At 38.2% G+C, this 22,222-nt stretch overlaps 1 protein-coding gene across 1 annotated transcript; it reads right to left on the bottom strand.

Annotated features, from left to right (window-relative positions):
- Positions 1–5,150: 5,150 nt before the first annotated feature.
- Positions 5,151–7,739, bottom strand: LOC5576568 (zinc finger protein 777). The gene is made up of 3 exons (XM_001662702.2): positions 7,589–7,739; positions 7,374–7,512; positions 5,151–6,516 (listed from the first exon to the last, which is right to left on the bottom strand). Exons 1-3 carry the CDS (start codon positions 7,597–7,599, stop codon positions 5,287–5,289), a joined length of 1,380 nt encoding a protein of 459 aa, XP_001662752.1. The 5' UTR covers positions 7,600–7,739; the 3' UTR covers positions 5,151–5,286.
- Positions 7,740–22,222: the final 14,483 nt, after the last annotated feature.

The following is a 22,222-nucleotide window of genomic DNA, read 5'->3' as shown; positions in this document are numbered from 1 at the left end:
GTTTTTCTGAGGAGAAAAAAATAAACTCAAAATTTTCAACACAGATCCTCAAGCGATTCGAGTGAGAGTGCAGAAAAATGCGAGGATTTTTTCAGACACTCTCTCTCTCTCGTTGCGATGCTCACCATCACTCACACTTCAAACGAACTCTCGAGTCTGCCGCCCGAACAGACAGTCCTCGGGGAGTTGTGAGAGCACCCTTTTTTGATGGAATTTAACTCGGCTTTTTTTTGTGCTGCATCTTCCTCGCTCATTTTTCGTTGCCTCGCTGCTTAGCATTTTTTGGCTCCCTCGCAAAGAGGCACTGGCAGCACGCTGCTCTAGAGTATGTCACCGAACTCTGATGATGTTGAGGAGAATTATCAAGCCTGATGATAGGCGATACGTAACTCAATGTAGAAATCGACGTTGAATGCAGGAAAGCAAAGGGCGGCAAGGCAAGTGGTGACGATTGTTGGTTGGCGGTTTGTGGTGAGCGGTTGACGTTGGGTGGTGAGCGGTGGGTGGTTGGTGGATGGCGGTGGGCGGAGCATTTCGTGGCGGTGGAATGCGGGAAAAGAGGAAAAAAAGAAGCAAAGGGCGATTTAGTAAAGACTAGCGTTGCTGGATTTTACTCTTGAGGTATTATTTGACAGATCTTTTGAACTCAGCAGGAGATCTAGAAGTTTTACAGGTCGTGGGAAGCTGGTTGAACAATTTACTTCCAATAAAAGAGAATTTTTTCCGACCAAAGTCAGCGCTGGGCCGCGGGAGTATGAAATTTCCCGCCTGACGCGAGGCTCGTTCTTGTCGATTGACGGTTAAGACTGTGTTGTGATGCAGAGTAGGATCCGTGATGATTTTCCTGATTTGGACTACTATTAGTAGTTCATGCAGAGCGTAAATCGGAAGAATTGATTTATCGACAACTGAATACAGAAGATTTGTTGGAAACAGGAACGGTTTGTTGTAAACTATTTTCAGGCATCGATTCTGCAATACTTGCAACTCATTTAAGAGTGACTTGCTGGCTAGCCCCCAATTGCAGCCGGGAATGTACTAACGAGAAGTATATCTTCTGCATGCAAGAGAATGGCATAAATGGTGAAACTCTCCGAAGCAATCCGCAAAGCGAGCTTAACGTTTTTTTGAGTGACTTGATGTGGGCTGACCAACTCATTGTTTCATCGATGGTTAATCCTAAGAAACAGTACTCGGATGCTTTTTCGAGAGTGTATCCTCGGATAATAACAGGATCATGACTGGAAATGCGCCGACGTTTAGAGTGAATCACCATATACTTAGTCTTATTCAGATTCAACGAAAGCATATTTTCACTGAAATACTCCATTAGTAGCTCTATATCCTCTTTTATGTACCTCAGTATGCTGGCACAATCGTTTCCGTTGTATGATAATGACGTATCATCAGCAAAAAGACGAAGCTTACCATGGAGATTTAGTCTACACAAGTCGTTGATGTACAGCAGAAAAAGTATAGGACCAAGGTTACTACCTTGTGGTACTCCAATTGTTATGGGTAATGGAGGACTCTCACAGTCATCCATATAGACATATTGAGTCCGTCCCGCAAGATAACTCTCCAACAACTGCTTGGGCGTTCCTCTGATTCCGTGACACTCGAGCTTTTCAATCAGAAGATTGTGATCTACAGTATCAAAAGCTTTCTTGAGATCGATGAATAAAGCCCCAGCGAGCTTCCGGTTGTCCAGAGAATCATAGAGATCTTCAACAAGGTCGCAAGTAGCAGCAAGTGTACTCGAACCTCTTCTGAAACCGTATTGGCGACTGTACATGAGGTCGAAGCGTGACAAGTACTCAACAAGTCTTGCGACAAGAAGTTTTTCTAAGATTTTGTCAATTACAGACAAAGTTGATATCGGTCTATAGTTGTTCAGTTCTGTCGGATCACCAGATTTAAGAACCGGAATGACTCGTGCCTGCTTCAGGCAGCTAGGATATTGTCCAGTCTGGATAATTTCGTTGAATACATGATGCAGAAGTTCGGCGAAAAAGTCATGGTGAACCTTTACGAATGTAGTGGATATTTTATCGTGTCCTGCAGATTTTTTAATATCCAAACCGTTAATCAGCAAAATAATCTCATTAGGCGTTGAAGGTCGTAGGTACATAGAAGACGAGGCAGTTTGTATCGTATCGAACCAATGGATATTTCGGTTGCTCGGAATAGTAGACGCCAATTGATTGCCAATATTGCAAAAATATTCGTTGAAAGCGGTGCACATTTGTAACGGGTCAGTGATGGTTTGATCATTTTTTTCGGATTTTCCTTACCGATTTTTTTGAAGCAGATCTTCCCGAGACATAAGATTTATAATTTATAATACGCAGATAATATTCACGTTTGCATTGTGCCTTTTTCGACTGTAACATCTTAGATACGTGAGTCAATAATGTAGAAGCTCTGTCATCGGTGGGGTTCGCACGGGATATTTTCAATTGTTTATCTTTTACTTTAATTAGTCTCCAGAGTTCAAGAGTCATCCAGGGACAGTTGTTTTAAACTTTAGCTTGGCATGTCACTGTTCTAGTACATTCTTTGAGATGTGATTTATAACATTCAATCACATATTCCAGAGTTTCATTGGCAGTCATTGTAAGCGGTAAATTAATCATTGATTGGCGAAACAAATCATTCAATCGATTATGGTCTGTAATCTGTTTTGACAGAGTTTTTTTGGTGGTGTGGCATGACATATCAATGGATGAAACAACATAAGAATGATCACTCAAATCAGTACAAATAGTATCATTCACTACTTTTTCGGCTAATGTATCTGTACATATGACATGATCAAGTACATTATTACTGGCGGGTCTAGTAGTATTGGTGTTCGTTACTACTAGATTGTACGAAGCAAGAAGACGTATGTATTCCCCAACGATATTGTTGCTAGTCATATTCGTAGGAATGTTTGTATCACCGACAAGGATGCATTTCTGCCCATTTCTTACTGCAGAGATAATGTTCTCCAATTCCGAGAAGAATCGACGAACCTCAAATACAGGAGTTCGATAAACAGCATGCTCAACGATTTAAACTGACAATGTATGTGATGAAATCCGTCTATTGTTCTATTCGCAAGAACTTCTACATGCAGGTCAGCGCGAGTAAATACAGCCAACCCTCCATGAGACTCATTTCTGCACGAGTAGATTCCAACAAAGCCTTCAATTTGATATAAATGAGTACGATCAGGCTTAATCCATGTCTCACAGATTAAAACCACATCAAACCGCTCATGACTTCTCTCAAGAAGCTCTTTAATACAATCAAATTTGGATAATACATTGATACCTCGTGCGTTTATTTGCAGAATCTTACAGTTGATATGAGCAAGTATACTTTTATTTGCAATCCAATCATCTACACAATCATAAGCTCTATTACAATACATGATAAATTAAAATACTAATTGAAGCGTGGAAACAGAGACAGATCTACAATCGTCGCTTCGAGTTCGGTTGTTGTTCATCCGGTGACGACGAGTTAGAGGCATAAAGTCGTTTATTGCTCAATCTCTTCAGCGTTTCCAAGTCCTTCATGCTGCGAATCACCTTGACAGTCGAAGATTCGAAGTGCTTGACTAAAACTACACCATTACGTCCGGGCCAGACAAATTTGAAGCCTAGTTGGTCCTGTGCATCCTTCGTTTCGTTCAGCAGCTGGAGTCCGTATGGAGTTAGCTCGTCCCGTATTATTACTTTTCGATTAGGTTCAGCAGTTGAAGGGTTGACATCCGACAGACGCAGCGATCCGTGATTTTTTTTTTCTTTGAAAGGAGTTCCTCTTTATGGCATACCGTCTTGAAGCATACTTTGATAGGGGCGGGTCTTGCACTGGAAGGCCAGGCATCTCGATTTGCATTCTTCGGCAGCAAGCGTTTGACATCAAGAATTGCGTCGTCAGGCAATTGACACCCCACCGCAGCTGCTACTTTACGCACAATTTCATTAGGATTCTCGTTGTCGACTGCTGGTATTCCAATAATTACGGCGTTTTGTGACACAGTAGAACGATTTATAACGGTCCAGATCAAGTTCCAACCTATCAACACGATCACACACAGATTGCTGTTGAAAAGTGAGATTTTCGACATCTGTTTTCAGAGCTTTGTGATCAGATTTCGTTGATTGAATCTCGCCAAGCAGAGTGTCCAATTTCTCTGAAAGAAAAGATTGGAACTTCTCCATGTCTCCTACCGTGTTTTTGACTGCATGCATTTCAGCCCGTGTCTCACGTACCTCCTTTAATACTAATTGTATGTCTCGGTGCATCTGGGAATCAGCTTCAACGGTCGATTTCGTTTGTTGATGCAGCTCACTACATTGCAGGGAGCAGAAATAAGGTTGACTCCGTAGTTTCCGAACAGCGCTTCCGAAGACATTCTTACAATCATAGTGCTCGCATTTGTGGCAGTACCCACATTCGATCACCTTCTTAACATCCTTTTCCTCCTTGCGGCACGTAACACAAATTATGCAATCCTCGAACATGTTGACGACGAGCTCCGTAACCCACTTATATTCACGAGCACTCTTGATAATTTGTGTACTACCGAAACGGTCGTGAAACACCAGCAGAATGAAAGTACCCGGATTACGTCATGAAATATTTCAATATACACATTAGATACAGTAACAATGCCAGAACAATGACTGCATAAAGACTGATTAGAATTTACCGCTGAACAGACCATATAACATGATATTATACATTTTTCCTCGCTGCGATCATCCAGATAATACCACATCCAAGTTACTATGCCATCATCTCGCCTTTCTCGTACAATTATCGGAGTTAGGTTGTTTATTTCCGAAGAAATTAACAATTTTATATTCCTTAGAAACAAGAGGGATATTAGGCTGGCAGTGCTGCCAGAAAAACTGATAAGTTACACGTTATTTGACAACGCTATGGTGAAGAAAGGATCATTATCTTCCTGCCAGTGGTGTTGGTTTGGATGCTTATTCATTCATCTGCTCAGAAACAACGAGCTACTCACGAGGTTATTGATTTCCATCATATGGGCTAATGGATTATGCTCTCCCATCGCGGCAAGGTCGCATAACCAAGGGGAGGGTATTTAAATATAAAGGGTACGTTACATTCAAATTAAAAATCATTCGTTAACATTTAAACGATGTTTAAAATTTTAAAAAATATTAAAACGGTGTTCGACACGACTAAAACATGCTCAATAAAGACAAGGCTTTCTCTATCATTCCTACGACTAGCACTGGGGGCTGTTCTTACTCTTCAACCCTAAATACCTTTATTGATGATCCCATTCTCGCTCGTCCTGGTGTCGTTCGTTTGCGCGTGCATGCAAGTCCTAAAGTCCTCCAAGCACTGCTTGCACTGGAACCGATGGATGGCCCGGTTGTGCAGCTGCAGATCCTCGTCACAAGAGTAGTTCAGCTTGCACACGTGGCAGTAGAACACGTTCTCGTAGTCGTCGATCTTGTGCACGTCCAGCATGTGCTTCTTGAGGAAGTACTTTGTCTTGTAGGTCAGGGGACAATAGTGGCACCGGATGCGCTGGTCTTCCGTTTCCTCCTGTTTCACCTGGACGAGTTCAACCGGTTTGACCTGTACGTTTCTGCCAATCTTGGCCACGGCTGCCTTTATCACTTCATTCATGGCAGCCGGAGTGGTTCGTTTAACAACTATTTGGGGATTCAGTTTCGATAGTGCAGCAGCCTTGCAAGTTTTGATGTGCTGCTCGTAGTTGGACTTCTGAATAAAACTGCTGCTGCAATGGGGACACTTGAACAACTGGGCCACTGGAGAGTGTGGCAGTGGCTTGGAAATCTGCCTAGTTTTTATAACCGGAAGAGACTTTGAGGGAGCGTTTTTGTTCAACAGATGTTCGGTAACATTTTGATGATCATCCCTCTCGTGTTTAAGCAAATTCTCACGGTTTCGGAAGACAGCGCGACAATGTGAACATTTGACCACCGAAAATCTGGATAAAATGGCCGCCTTGGCTCGCTTCTCGGCATGCTCCAAGTTCAACACTTTCCCTTGGGGACGTTTCAGGACAGTTACCCTGCTGATATTCGCGTTGAGATTTGTAACGGGGGGAGATCTCTTTGGTTCCTGACTTTGCTCCTTCTCAGGAGTTGCTGGCAGCGATTTCTCCGGCGAAAGTCTTTCCTCTTTGACCACCACGGTCTTCAGCTCCCCATCCAGGTGATAGACGTCCACCTCTTTGACTTCTTCCTTCGGTGGCTTGTAATCAATTTCTATTTGTTCAGCAAGTTTGGACTCCTCCGCTTCGAATTCCTGCTTAATTTCCATCTCTTGCTGCGAATCATCTATCACCTCTATCATGGTGGTGGGTTCCTCGTCATACTGATCTCCGAACAGGCGACGGAACGTCTTCACCGCATTGTGGTTCCGGACCACCATTCGCCGGAAATCGTGAAAGTTGTTGAACCGATCCAAACAACTGTAGCAAATCGCACTCGGGTAGTCTTGCTCGTTGTGGAACTGGACAAAGAGAAAGCGAATGGTTAGAAAAAGGATCGTGAATAAGTAATCATGATTATAATTGTTCCCCAGAAAACCATTCTTCCTAGAACCGCTCCCCAGAATGTATCATTCCCCTGGGACCCCAGATAGCCGTAGCGGTAAGCGTGCAGCTATTCAGCAAGATCAAGCAGGTGGTCGTGGGTTCGAATTCCATCGATCGAGGATATTTTCGTAAAGAACATTTTCTCGATTTCCCAGGGCTTACAGTACCTTCGTACCTGCCGCACGATAGGGAGCCGGATCCTATTCTAGGCACTTTTGTTTCTCTTCGGAAGTGGGTTTTTTTTTTAAAGCTACAGGGCTCATATTTGGTTACAATGTGCATTATACTAATGTGTTTCTTATTGCAAAGTTTCAGAAAATTCGGCCGAGAAAAAAATCCCATCGTTTGCCTCCAATATCATATTTCATCATCTTCTTCTTCTTCTTCTTTCTGGCGTTACGTCCCCACTGGGACAGAGCCTGCTTCTCAGCTTAGTGTTCTTATGAGCACTTCCACAGTTATTCACTGAGAGCTTACTATGCCAATGACCATTTTTGCATGTGTATATCGTGTGGCAGGTACGAAGATACTCTATGCCCTGGGAAGTCGAGAAAATTTTCAACCCGAAAAGATCCTCGACCGGTGGGATTCGAACCCACGACCCTCAGCTTGGTCATGCTGAATAGCTGCGCGTTTACCGCTACGGCTATTTGAGCCCCATATTTCATCATATAGATTTTGTAGATCTTAGTATTCGGATTTATGCTAATATTAAGATATAATCCCTGACTTTCCAAGGTTTTCAAGTAGAGACGACACCCTGTTAACTTACCGTTATCTTCATATAGAGGAACAACTTCTGCAGCAGCAGTTTGCTGGATGTGGTCAACTTGTCGCCCGATTCCATCAAGATCAATTCCTCATCCTCGGACAGACACAGACGACAATACTTCAGTGGGTTTTTACACGGGCTGAAATTCGGGAACAAGAAATTTTGTAACAATTTCGCATTTAAATAACTCACTCGTTTCTTGAGGCATTACTTACACATTGGCCATCACAGTCGAATAATTTTGCAACGTTTTGGACAAACAATTTAAAAAACATAAAAAAAATTAGTTAAAACTTCACTGCGCTCCGCGGCGTCTGTTAGATTTTTGCTCCGCACAGATTAAAATGTTGCCTGACATTCGAAAAGAGCCTATCGATCAATTGTGAACAAGACGATGTTTTTGATGTTATTTTTCCTAAAATATTAGACCAAAATATCAATCTTTAACCAAATTAAATAATCATACCATAGGTTTTCGTGTGTATTGTCAAGCATTTAAGCCCCCAACAGTGAAACTTACTTGAAAACTTAACTCCCAGATGTTTTACTTTGACTGTTATGAATGTAAAGGCTCATTAGGCTCTTATCGTTAATCACGCTAGACTAGAACGCGGCTACCAAGAATTTGAAACGTCAAATCCAAAATTGGTAGCCATGCACAGTACAGTAGGATTCCGTTTTTGGCATGCTCTTTTGTAGCCTCACTCCGTCACAACTTTTTTTTATTTATTGCAAGTAGGGGAAGGGGTGGTAAAATGAACATCTTGAGGATAGCATCTTGTTTCTGATATAAAAGCGATGAATTTGTATAGTTCGATCGCACAACATGATAAATAGGGATGTTATCTATAGCAGGGACATGAATTCAGACTAAAATAGTAAATTTTTACATATTTGCTAGCAAAAAACGATGCAAATTTTCATTTTACTTGCACTATGTGGATAAAATGAACAGCTGTTGGTGGTAAAATGAATACCATGCAAAAAACGTGAGCAAAACAAATATTTTTGAGCATGTTCATTGCATTCCCGAAAATATATCTGTTAAGAATTGAAAAGTATTAGATTTGATATCATATCATAACGACATTCACCTTACTGAAAAACCTCAAGACCTCCGAGCTAAAAGTTACGTTAGTGTCGATTTTCAAATGTGGTTATCTAAAATCTAAGTTTTCGTTGATATTTTCACTTCAATTGACTTCCGTTTCAACCCAAATACTCCGATTTATGCTCTTAATCGTCCGTGCGTGATAAAAATTCATTGAAATTTGTTTTCCCTCGGTAAAAGGCACAGTGTTCATTTTACCACCACTGTTCTGGTTGCTGGTTTGAGAAGTTGTCAAAATGCGTTGCATTGTTATTCAATGCACAGAATACTCAATTAGATTTACTTGACCCAATCTCACCCTCATTTTTGATGTTTAGACATCGTACCGAAAAAAATGAAATTTTTGTGGAAAAATCAAATAGATTCCGGAAAATACGTGTGAAGTGTAATGAAAAGACTTTCAACCTTCTACTAATATAACGATAGTGGCTAAAAACATGCGTGATACTTTGCACAGGAGAAATTTAATGTTGTATTTTTTATATAGTTTCAACATACAAATTTATCGATACAGTAAACAAAAACTACTATTTCTAAAAATGTATATTGTGATAAATTACGTGTAATTATATGTTCTCTAACATATGAATTATTATTTTTAGTAATATTAGTGTTACTGGCTGAAATAATCCATAAATCATATTTATCCATATTGACCCAATCTCAACCCCTTCATACCCATTGTCACCCCCATCGACGGTACAACACAATTTTATTGCGCTTCAATATCATCATTTTGATATTATAAATGACAAAAAAGATTTCAATCCGTCGACTCAATGACATTTCAATTGACATAATGACAGCTCGTCCTGAAGTGAAATTTGCCGAGGGGTGATTCAAAAGTAATGTCCATACTAATTTCAAACGCGTTTTAAAAATAGTTCCAGGTTATGGAAAATTGTGAAACTTTGGACTCTAGTTCAATTTTAAACGTAGATTCGGAATATGTAAGAAACTGGATACCCCTAAACAAGCCAATTTTATTGCATAAGATTCATCTAATGTAGCGTGGTTGTTGCACCATGGACCCGGAAATAATTAAAACTAAAAAAAAAATGGTCGCCGAACAACTAAAGTTTATGCAATAATAACTATTTTTTTATTCTTCTTTCATATATCCCGGGATTTTTCCGGAAGATCATCTAAGATCATAAATTGAATCACTTTAGGATTTTTCAAGAAATTCTGAAAGTTCTACTGGGATTTTTGGAAAATCTTACTGAGATTCTTCCTGGAATCCCTCATCAATTCTTCCGTAAATTTCTCTGCGATTATCCCAAAAATCTCGCTGAAGTTTTTCCGGTAGTCCTCATGGTATCCTTTATACGAAATCTTCCTTCTAAAATAATCTAAACCTATCTCTAGCTGTCCGTTCAAAAATCATTTTTGGATTATTTTGAAAATGCTTCTGGGTTTCCTCTTGCAATTGCTTTACGCTGCTACAGAAAATCTTTCAGGGAATCTACCAAGAATCTCTGTGAAATTCTTCCAAAAATCTTTTGGAAAGTCCTCTTAGTTTCTTTTGGAAATCCTTGTGAAATTATTATAGTAATCTCTCTAATCGCGATGTGATTCTTCCTGGGACTTTCTATAGGAATATCCCGCAAACTACTCTTGGATTTTTATGGAAATCTTCTCGGTTTCATCCGCAAAATTTCCCTGGAATTCTGCCGAAAATGTTTTTATGGTTGCTTTTCAGTGGGATGGAATTATTTAAAAAGATTTTTCCAGAAATCTTTCGGGGTTCCTCACAAAGATCCTTCAAGATTTCTTCCGGAAAACCACCAGAATTTATTACATTAGACATCTGAATTTTTCCAGAAAACCATCACTTATTCCTTCGTGAATGTCCTTGGGACATTTTTGGATATCCCTTTTAGATCCTCTCAGGATTATTCCGATTCTTCTGGGATTCTTCCGGAAATCATTCTGAAACTATAGTAAAAAATCTATTCTTTCACTGTCAGATCATTTCGTTCAAGTTATTGGAATTCGTCCGGAAATCCCTATGGAATACTTTCGGAAATCTCGTCCGGAAATTCTTCCTGATAACTCTCGGGGATTTGCTTAATAATCTATATTATGGAAATCCATCCGAAATCCATCAGAAATTTTCTCAGAAATTCTTTCGAAAACTCCTCAGAAATTGTTCGGAGATCCTCCGCGCCCTTTTCTAGAAATCCTTCTTCAAATCTAACGGAAACTGCTTTATTTTTTCCGTAAATCTCTCTGGGAAATTTTCGAATATCTGTTTGGAATTCTGATATTCTGATACTATCTCTGTGATTCTTCGGGAAATGTTCTTGATTTTTTTTATGATTTTTTAAGTTGATTTCCTTGGAAATTTTCTAAAAATTCTTGGTGAAATCTTCATAAAAAATTCCTTTTGAGTTCAAATAAAAATCCCTTAAAACATTGGGACAGCCCTCCGGGACTCTTAACAATACCACTTAGATTCTTACGGAAATCATTTTAATACTCTTATGAGAGTTCCCCTAAAAAAGTTTCGGAAATTCCGTTTGTTCTCCCGTATATCTTTCTGGAGTTCAATCAACGCTTTGGGATTATTCCGGAAAAGGAGATTGGGCAAATCTGGGCCCGGAATGTACACAGATGACTCATATCTCATTTGAAAGATCTAAGTGAGACAAGAACAAGTTTGTATGGGGTCAAAAATATTCGTCGTGGGAGAAAAAAGTTATTCCGCATGGTTTGAGATGTATTTTTTATGTTTTTTATTATTTTTTTGCTATATTTTTTATCGATTAAAAATAAAAACATATATTTTTTAAGCACCTATATGATGATGAAAAGCTCTATGCTTTAAAGAAGTGAATTAGAGCTTTGATTCAGAGATGAAAATATTACATGGTGATGTTAGACCATAATAACTTTAAAATCGTTATAAAATATGTACGTATATTCAGATAAGTTTTCTACCAGACCCTGCTACTCACATTAAACTAATTGCAGTTTATCGACCGACCAATCCTTTTTTTTCTCGCTATAAGGTAACATTACGACTTGTATATGCAAATAAAAAAGTCAGCTTCATTCGATGGAAAACAATTGGAAGACAGTGGTGAAAGAAAAGTGTGTGGTGTCTTATAAGAGAACTGACTGTAATTGTTTTAGCTAAAGTACATATTTCTCCAGAATGGATTTTGCAAAGAGATCAATAAAACCATCAGCTCAACCTCAATGAACAACATCATCAGCCTTAAAAAACGTTAAATGTGAATTGAAATGCTCATTTGAACTTATCAGTAACATATGCGAAGTTTTAGGATTTCATGTGTTTAAAACAATGACAATCTAGCTCGCTAGTATAAATCATCTCACGCTGTATACTGCATACGTGGATGTTTAGTGTCACATGTTCTCCTACATTATCCTACCAGTCTTAAGTTAAAATGTCAATCATTATCGTTTTACGAGTTGGTATACGAAAGTCGTGGAGTCGTGATCAAAACTCAATGATTATACCTGTGGGTTGATGGTTACTTTCACTGTAGTAGAACAACCAAGAAGGGTTTCAGCCAGCAAAACCAAATCCGGTAACAACTGCTCGAAATGTGGAGCGATGCTGTGGCGAAATCCTTCTACTTCAATCGCTGAAGGTCACGCTGACTGGCGTCGGTACCGTTCGTCGTTAATGACAGGGAGTTTCAAGCGCAGTTAGAGGGTAGGCTAAATGTAAGCACCACGATAGATTCTGATGTTGATTATGTCGGAGATGTGCAATCCATCCATCAATACCTGATCGATTTGGGTCCGTTTGGAATGGTGATCGCCAGTTATATTAGTACGGGAGATTATCTTGGAAGAAGGTGCGAATGGCCATATTCTTGGAGGCGGCAAAACAATTAAGCGTAGGACATCCATGTTCGCCAGTCGGAGAGCACTGATCTTCCCAATCGGCGTTCTAATCTCTCATGATGATCTTGACGTGGAAGCTTGGGTGGCAGGCCTACTTGCGTTACAGTTGCATCTTTGTCATCATCAGTGCCGTTGATTGACCGTTGATCCTCAACCTGCACATTCTTTTGTTGATCGACCACCATCCGATTTCATGTTTTTGCATGTCGTTCATCACGATGAACGTTCCCAACTCAAGTGTGATTACTTCTGAACATTCACATTATTGACATCCTCATGAGTATGTAGCGATCTTAGCGAAGCATTTGTGGAGGTACATGTGCTTAGACGTCGCCAATGGAACTGACATTGATAGCAAACTGAAATGGTTCTGCTCGGATTATTGGCAGTTTGTTCACAGCAAACAGTCAAACACTACAGTTACTTCCAGTTCAAATGATTCCCTTCTCTGAGAAGCAATAGCATGACAGTATTATGTTATTGGTATCAAAGATAGAAGTGTGGTAACTGTCGCGCAGATTTCCAGCACGCTTAAGCTGTGTACGACATGCGAGGTATTTCCACCAGCGTAGAACAGAATCCAACAACGCAATCACTGTAATGTTAAAACGGATATAGTGTGGAAATTCGTTCCTGAGTACATGAACCGCTGGTTTAAACAAACATATTATTAGAACACTGAATTAGGATAATACGGTTTGATAATTGTGTCCAACTGTTACCTAAAGCGACGTGTTTCTCAAACGCACATACCTATATCCTTATTATTTCATCTCCGTATGTTTATAAGTTTTACATTGCAGCAATACAAAACGTCCTGAAATCTGTTTCAAATCACAATATTTGAAAAATATAAACGGAGTTAAATAAAAACATGCATAAGTACAAGCATACGCACGAGCTCAAAACATTTGCACAAGAAAATATTATTTAATAGAAAACCGTTCAAAACATACCTTTTTTCACATCTTTCCAGCTTACATAACTTTTTTCTCCCACGACGAATATTGTTGGCCCCATATCAACTTTTTCTTGTCTCATTTAGATCTTTCAAATGATATATGAATCATCCGTGTACATTCCGGGACCAAACCCCATACATTTTTGCCCAATCTCCTTTTCAGAAATTCTCCCAAAAACCAGTGATGTGAAAAACTCAATTTCGCACAACTCATGCTTGAGATTTTTCATGCGTGAGTTGTCAATCATGCAACTCAGCAGTCAAAAAATCATGGATGAGTTGGTTCACAATTTTAACTCATTGTCTCGTATTTCCACAGTTTACTCGCACACGTCAATAATTTTTTGTTAGTCTGGTAAAATTATGTTAATCATTTCTAACGTATACAACAACATTCGGGTTTCGCGAGTTTTTGCCGGGTTTTGCGACTGAATCATTTTTACGGTTTGAGTTGATTGAGTTGATTTTGCATCAAAATCTCTCTATCAACACTGCCAAAAACCCTGGGAATTTCCTGAAAATATTACAGGGATTCCTCCAAAATAACTTCTGGGATTCTTTTGGATATCACTATGAAATACATCCAAAAACCTATTAGCAATTCTTCCATAAATCCTCATGGGACTCTTTCAGATTTTTCAGATTCATTCAGCAATATCTGCTATTCTTTCGCAAATTATCCCAGAATTCTTCCGAAAATTCTTCTACCATCTCAATGAGATTCCCAGAAAGATTTTTGAATGAATTCCAGAAATATTTCCACAAGAATACCAGAACGATTCACGGTAGAATCCCAGGAAAACTTCCGCTAGCATCCTTGAATGATATCTGGATGATAAGTCCGGATAAATCTCAAAAAAAAAAAAAAAATCAGGAAATATCAGAAAGTAATCCTAAGGAGATAGTCAACAGAATAATCACACGAAGATTTCTTGAAAAACCCAGGAGGAATGCCTAGAAGCATGCTAGAAGTATGGAAGAGCTTATGAAAGAATCTTCGAAAAAAAAATCTAGCAGGAAATATTCAGAGGATCCTCAGACATATTTCCGAAAGAAAATTCTAATATCCCCAGTACTGTTCAGTATAATTAATTTTGCAATGTGGAAAACTTTAAGTTATAACGACTTATTCCAATGAGTAATTGAAATTTTTCCCGAGAAAAGAGGTACTGAGATATTAAAATCTTGAAATCTCGCGTAACAATTCTAAAGGGCCAATAATCAAATTGTAAACAAATTGGGTTTTGATACCATTCGATAGCATCTCCCAACACCCACAAACTGTGCAAACATTGTCAACATAATCATAAATCTTACCGTTATAAACTCGGTTTTCAAAACGGCCAATAACCGCTTTTTTACAAATCATTCATTGGCCCCCGCTCGAAAAGGCCAATGATTGGTTCTCGCTCCATCAAGAGGGCCTACAATCGGAAAATTTCGCAAACTGTCATTGGCCTTAGCATGGTGAGAGGCCAATGACTCTCTCTTGCTCATTCATTGAAAACCGAAAAGGCCTAGCCTTGGGCCAAGCACGCTAATAAAATTCTATTTTGGCCAATAAAAAAGGCCCATGCCTTGATGAAAATCGAAAATGGGCCAAGCATTTAAACTCATCATTTTTTCCACATTTTTGTCAGTTTTCAGAATAAAATCGATTATTAGCGTGTAGTAATAGTAAATCGTCACTCAACTAGCAAGAAATCACATTGATTGATTTGAATTCTGAAAAATAGGAATTGAAAATGTGGTGAATAATATTCAAATCGAATTTTCTCAGAGTCAACGATCTGAGGATTGGCCCTTTTGAATTGTTACGCGAGAAATAATGGTTTACACCTGGGTGCTGCGTTCTGACTCAATTTGCTTGTCAAGCGGGAGCCTGATTGTCGGAGCCAAACATTCCAGATTGTGGTTATGTTACTTGTGAGAGAGTAATGTGATCTCGTGAGAAAGTATTGTAAACTCAGAGATAAAAAATATATTTATTTTTGTTATTTTCTTTATATTGCAACAAATTGTTTAATAGTCTAAATGATATTTAAGACTTATTTCAACAACAGTGTACCTAATATTCACACAAGGATAAATACTTGACACTCCATGCGCAACATTTTGTCGGTAGAGTATTTCTTCCCCTTTTGGCTTTTGGCCACCCAAATAATCTTTAAAATCAAAGCGTTCGAGATGCTGACGCCATCGGTGTTTCCGAAATTGATTAATCAGAATCGTCGTTTTCGATGTTATTCGGTTTGATGCTAGGAATCGAGTTTATACATCTTATTAGCCCACCTTCTTGATTGAGGGAGTATGCTACGGCCGGAATAAATAAAAACCATCGACATAATCCTTTCAATTGCTCCTCCGGCAACTTTTGAACGAACTCAGCGTTGTAATCCAAAGGCACAGTCACATAAAAATGGAATAGATCCACGGACTTCTAGCAGACCCACTATGGACCAATGCACGAGTTCATCATTTGACGTTTGGGCGGTGCCGTGTTATTTACGTGGCCATGGCAACTAGTGAATTTGGCACCGCTCAAACGTCAGATTAGTGAACTCGTGCATCGGTCCATTAGCCGATTTCACAATGAGAAAGTCATTCGAGCTAGGACTCATTCAAGCTCTCCAGAGAGAGATCAGAGAGCGAAATTTGATAAACAGAGAACTCAAAGTGACGTTTGAGGGACTAATACGACAAACTCAATTCTTCACAAGAAGTATGTTTCAAGATTTGCTTGAAAATAAAAAGGTATTCAATTCGCAGCACCCAGGTTTACACTGTGGTTTACATGTGGATTCATACCAGGTGCATTTTATATTTGACCTCCATTCTTTTTGTTGGTACCCAGTGTGCAGCCCTTGGTAGCAGAACGGTTTGTTATTAACGGATTTGATTTCATTCATCCGTTTTCAGTCGACCGACGACAGCAGAAAAGTTCACTCATAGGGTTGTCGCAAAATCTCAATTAATCGATTAGTTGGTAATCGATTACAGTTCATGAATGCCGATTATCGATAACGATTAATCGATTAGTATTTTTCGATTAATCGAATTAATCGACATTTTTTCTGTAAATATGAGTTCTTTCTGCTATAAAGTACACCGGAGTAAGCTAAAACGGGTCGGGCAAATTGAAATACTAAGTTTTAAACATGATGACAATAAGTGTTAGCAGGTTATTCGTTCCTTAAAGTTTGTTTCATTAGTTAGCACAATGTTTCTGTAGTAAAATTTTACATTATTTCGAAATTTTACATTTCATGTAACCCCAGCCGTTTTAACTTGCCTGAAATTTAATTGAAAAAAACAGTTTTGAGAATGGCTCTCAATAGATAAACACGGATCGACGTACACGATGATATTCTTCTAAAATTTAATAGAACTAATCCAATTTTTACATAATTATCTAACCATGAAGCTGAGGTTCATGACTTAGTAAATTGTTAAAGTTATTTTTTTTAAATCAAGATGAATTTCAGTACCGTAAATTCGGGTGTAATTGATCAGTAGGGTGAAATTGATCACCGTGTCACGCGATTTTATTTCTTACTTATAGTGCACCAAATTCATTGTAACCTATAGTAAATGAACGGTGTTTGCCTTAAATAATGTATACTTGTGTATAGTGAAGTTTTTTGTGCCACAGAATGTTTATTATTATGAAAATAATTTAAAATTCCAAAATCAAGTTTAGTGTGAAATTGATAGACATCCATGAACTTCTAGTTCTAAACCAGGATTTAGACATGGTTCAAACCTGAAAGTTTGTGAGGATGCTAAAAATATATCTCCAAAGCAGATTTTACGATCAAAACTCTTACAAAGTTGCTCGTTTTGTTAAAACATTTGATTTTTTGCTACAAAGTAGAGAACTTCTTTGGAAATTGCCTACATTAAGGCGCTTTTTGCGGTATTCTTGAAGTTTAATTATTGATTATTCCCGTAAATATTGTCTCGTTAAGAATTTGGCAAGCATATTTGAATTCAGGAGGCCCAAATTAAGTTATAAAGTCAATTGGGTCCTAAAATTTTTAATGAAATCTTGTTTTTATTTTATAACACGAAAAAGTATGTTACTGTAACTACTTTAGCAATTTTTCTCGCTCAAATAATGGCTATATCATGTTTAAACTTTATTTTAAAAATTTGGTCCATAAACCTTGACACTTTTGATCATGTTTGACGTTCGCTTAGTCGACAAAAACACCACAGGGGTTTTAGTTCGACCACTGGGGTTGTTCTTATCTGACATTTCGTAAGGGACACGGAAAACAAAATACACCCAAAATTTGAGTTTAAGCCAAAGGATGTGACAAAGTCTAAAAAAATACTTGTTTTAATTATGAATCGTGGTTTTACGGCCAACCAGCCGAGTGGAAGTTTAACAACTACCGAAAAGCTAAACATTACATATAATTTGCAATTGGATTAGATGGACAAATTGATGTGAAGATTTGCGAAAAAGTTACACGTCTTCTCAGTGAGAATCGAACTCACGACTCCCCGATCTCTAGTTGGGGCGCGTTAACCACTACGCCATGAGAGGACTCATGAACGCAGAAGTTAACCTGAATTCGATTTCAGCTCAATAATCACGTGGTCCTCTTTCGCAAAGTGCACCTCTTTCGGAAGAATTAGATGCCCATCCAAACACAACGCTTTCTATATATATCCAATGCCTAGCCCGAGAGCGCATTGTTTTTTAGGTATAGGAATAGCACACTACACTAGCCAGCAACTGCGCTGGCTGAGGTTTCTATTGTGTGGGCTTCCAATGGGTCGCGACGTTCTCAAACGACCGGTTACGGAACATGAGTCCGTTGCTCGATAAATACTTGTTTTAATTATGAATCGTGGTTTTACGGCCAACCAGCCGAGTGGAAGTTTAACAACTACCGAAAAGCTAAACATTACATATAATTTGCAATTGGATTAGATGGACAAATTGATGTGAAGATTTGCGAAAAAGTTACACGTCTTCTCAGTGAGAATCGAACTCACGACTCCCCGATCTCTAGTTGGGGCGCGTTAACCACTACGCCATGAGAGGACTCATGAACGCAGAAGTTAACCTGAATTCGATTTCAGCTCAATAATCACGTGGTCCTCTTTCGCAAAGTGCACCTCTTTCGGAAGAATTAGATGCCCATCCAAACACAACGCTTTCTATATATATCCAATGCCTAGCCCGAGAGCGCATTGTTTTTTAGGTATAGGAATAGCACACTACACTAGCCAGCAACTGCGCTGGCTGAGGTTTCTATTGTGTGGGCTTCCAATGGGTCGCGACGTTCTCAAACGACCGGTTACGGAACATGAGTCCGTTGCTCGATAAATACTTGTTTTAATTATGAATCGTGGTTTTACGGCCAACCAGCCGAGTGGAAGTTTAACAACTACCGAAAAGCTAAACATTACATATAATTTGCAATTGGATTAGATGGACAAATTGATGTGAAGGTTTGCGAAAAAGTTACACGTCTTCTCAGTGAGAATCGAACTCACGACTCCCCGATCTCTAGTTGGGGCGCGTTAACCACTACGCCATGAGAGGACTCATGAACGCAGAAGTTAACCTGAATTCGATTTCAGCTCAATAATCACGTGGTCCTCTTTCGCAAAGTGCACCTCTTTCGGAAGAATTAGATGCCCATCCAAACACAACGCTTTCTATATATATCCAATGCCTAGCCCGAGAGCGCATTGTTTTTTAGGTATAGGAATAGCACACTACACTAGCCAGCAACTGCGCTGGCTGAGGTTTCTATTGTGTGGGCTTCCAATGGGTCGCGACGTTCTCAAACGACCGGTTACGGAACATGAGTCCGTTGCTCGATAAATACTTTTTCGCAAATCTTCACATCAATTTGTCCATCTAATCCAATTGCAAATTATATGTAATGTTTAGCTTTTCGGTAGTTTCTAAAAAAATGTTTTTTGGGCTCAAACCAACGGAAAACATTAGAAAATTGAGTAAACATGTGTTTTTGGCCTAAACTTTAGCGTTTGGCACTAAAATTGGGACAGGGCTTTAGGACCCTATTTCAAAACTAACAATAATCACATTGACAAGTGATCAATTTCACTCCGAAGTGGGATTCCCCGATTTTTAATGTTAGAGCTGATTTTTGGCACTAACATCACATTTGTTAGAACATTTCGGTGCCTCAGCCAATGAGGTTCACCGTCATACTCGTTTTCCTGCATTTAGTTGTATGTTATTGATAAAATTTTAGAAAGCATACCAAGAAAACAGTGAAACATGATCAATTTCATTCAATGGAATAAACCATTAATGTACAATATAACGTATTGTAATTGAATATCGAAGCAACATTATTCTTGTTTGGATATACAATTCAAAAACAATATAATACATTGTAACAGAACACTGTATTGTTTTTAAATGGGTTTATACCTTACAATTTTGGTCAAATTCCTATTTTCGCGTAAAACAACTCTTGCTTTTTTCTACGTAGCTTTGCTGAAAGAAGTAAACAAAACAAGTTTAGAAAGCAAAAAATGTTGGGTGAAAAATATTCAAAACGTAGAAACAGGTAGTTTTTAAGAAGTCACTTGACATTAGCTGTAACGACGAATGCAACCATGATAAATATCTTTACTTCTATAAAGTTAAAATTATTTTGCTACTGTTGGCACGAATATCCGGTAAGTTGGGGGACAATCCATACAAAATACAAATTCTATATTTTTCACCACTAAGTGAAATACAGTTTGTTGAATTGTTTTTGTATTGTACAACAATACACAAATTGCTAATCAAGACAATACATGAACAATATATCGTATTGTATTTTAAAAATGTATGTATGAGAAAATATTTAGATTTGTATTGTTACGATACTTAACCACCCATACATTATATTGCAAAAATCTCATATACCATACAGTGAACTGTTCAAAACAATATATTGTACTGTAATTGTATTGTCATTTTACATATACTGTATTGTATTTCCAATATATTGAATGGTACAGTTACAATACGTTATATTGTTTTTCTATTGTATTTTTTATCCGGGCTACATTCATAATTCTGAATCTAATCCCTCCCTCTCCCATTTTTCATGATTTCTATTATGGAAATGAAAAAAAAACACATAAAACTGATCCATTCATGCAGAACATACATGAACGAGCTTTGTAGAAACTTTTTGTTTTGCTTCCCTTATTCCTGGATAATAATTTGATCGAATTTCCATTGATATTTTGTGTCATGATTCATTGTAAATCTAGGGAATAATTTAAAGAATTTCATTAATTTTACCCCATTTGAGTTGATATTTGGCAGAAAGGCTTCTCTCCCGCAAGACGTATTAGAAAATAGTAATGAACCCATTTATAACTTTGAATCATTCAGTAATGAATTAAAGTTTTAAACTTGAAAAGTCACATGAAATAGTAAAACAAAAAATTATTGGAGCATAAATACCGAAGAAAAAAAGAGTTTGATAATAACATAAATCCCATTAAATTGCAATTAACGACATGATTTTCTTAAAAAATGAAAATAGAAGAAAAACTAATTCCTTTTATCTTGGACTTATAAAATAATAAAAATCAGTGAACCAAATTGCGAAATAGAACACATAATTTCAGGAAAATCAGTAAATGTACACAAAAATAGAAAAATTAAGGCGTAAATAACTTTAACTAGAGTCCCACCGAGCCTAACCTCTCACAAAAAAAAAAAAAAATATGAAACTTAAAAAAATAAAATAACGAGGTAGGGAAAGTGTACCAGTTATGGTCATAGTGGTTCCCTATTTGGCCATATGAGAAATTTCGATAACTTTTACATTCATTAGCTTTTTGAATGTTTTAACATCAAGATACATCCTTTACCTTACTCCTAAACCACACAAAACTTTTTAAAATGTGAATAAATTCAAGTTTTCATGTATGGCGAAATAGGGAACCACTATGGCCATAACTGGTCACTTACCCTAGATGAAAGTTCCCAGCTATATGCTGAGGAGTGCAAAATTCGGTTAGTGTAGAAATAAAGTTATTTAGTTAAGACAAAGTGTTAGAAACTTAAGGAAAACCAACATATTGTAAAGCTCAAACAAAGACATCTGGGAAGGCAAAACGCAAGAATGATTTCATTACACTTTCTATTTCATTACATCATTCTTTAAAAGGGGGGAGGTGTGCTATACACGCATCGACCCAAAAACATCCTTCCAGCATCTATCAGCCAAGCAATAAATACAACACAGAATGTTTTGTCTACAAATTGACTAGGTCAGGTCAGCATGCGTAAGCAATTTGCATCAAGGCACTCGAGTGCGCTACATGTTATGCTGACTGCATGTTTACTCGTTGGTGGTCGTCCGTTTGGACGATGCGCTAGGCTCATATTTCAACCCAAATTGTTATTGCCAAATATTGTCACCGCCGACCCAGGCATCTTTGCCATTAGCATAAGATTGTATGATTGTATTATTTGTGTTAATGTATTACAGCAAGCCACTAAATAAAAGGAGCTGATGTTCCAATGATAGAACAGTCTTGTTCTGACTCTGAATCTATGCGTTTCAATGCACTCTGGTGTATACCGAAACATCCCTCTAGCAACCTGGTAATCAGGTACTGCTAACTATTTAGGAATAGACTAAGATCAGTAACATATCGATGTGCAATACATAGTCCACGGACGGGCACTAACTTTCGACCCATTCATACGTTTTCGGCCTACTTTGTATGAAAATCTGAAAGTTGCACAGATTTCTTGTGGGTCGAAAATTAGTGGTTTCCCCTATTAAAATTCTTGAAAAGTGAACCAAAACTTATTTCAAAATATACCTAAAATTTTGTGACAATCCCGTAAACATTCAAGTGGTTCTGATAAATACGAGTTTTACA

Source organism: Aedes aegypti, chromosome 1, assembly GCF_002204515.2.
Source record: "Aedes aegypti strain LVP_AGWG chromosome 1, AaegL5.0 Primary Assembly, whole genome shotgun sequence".
Classification (NCBI taxonomy): domain Eukaryota; kingdom Metazoa; phylum Arthropoda; class Insecta; order Diptera; family Culicidae; genus Aedes; species Aedes aegypti.
This window is presented reverse-complemented; position numbering and strand designations above follow the sequence as displayed.

What these genes read in the sequence shown, in the direction of transcription:
- LOC5576568 (XM_001662702.2), bottom strand. An exon ending in TCCTCTATATGAAGATAACG is followed by an intron (nt 6,517 to 7,373) that starts GTAAGTTAACAG and finishes CTCTTTGTCCAG; the next exon opens with TTCCACAACGAGCAAGACTA.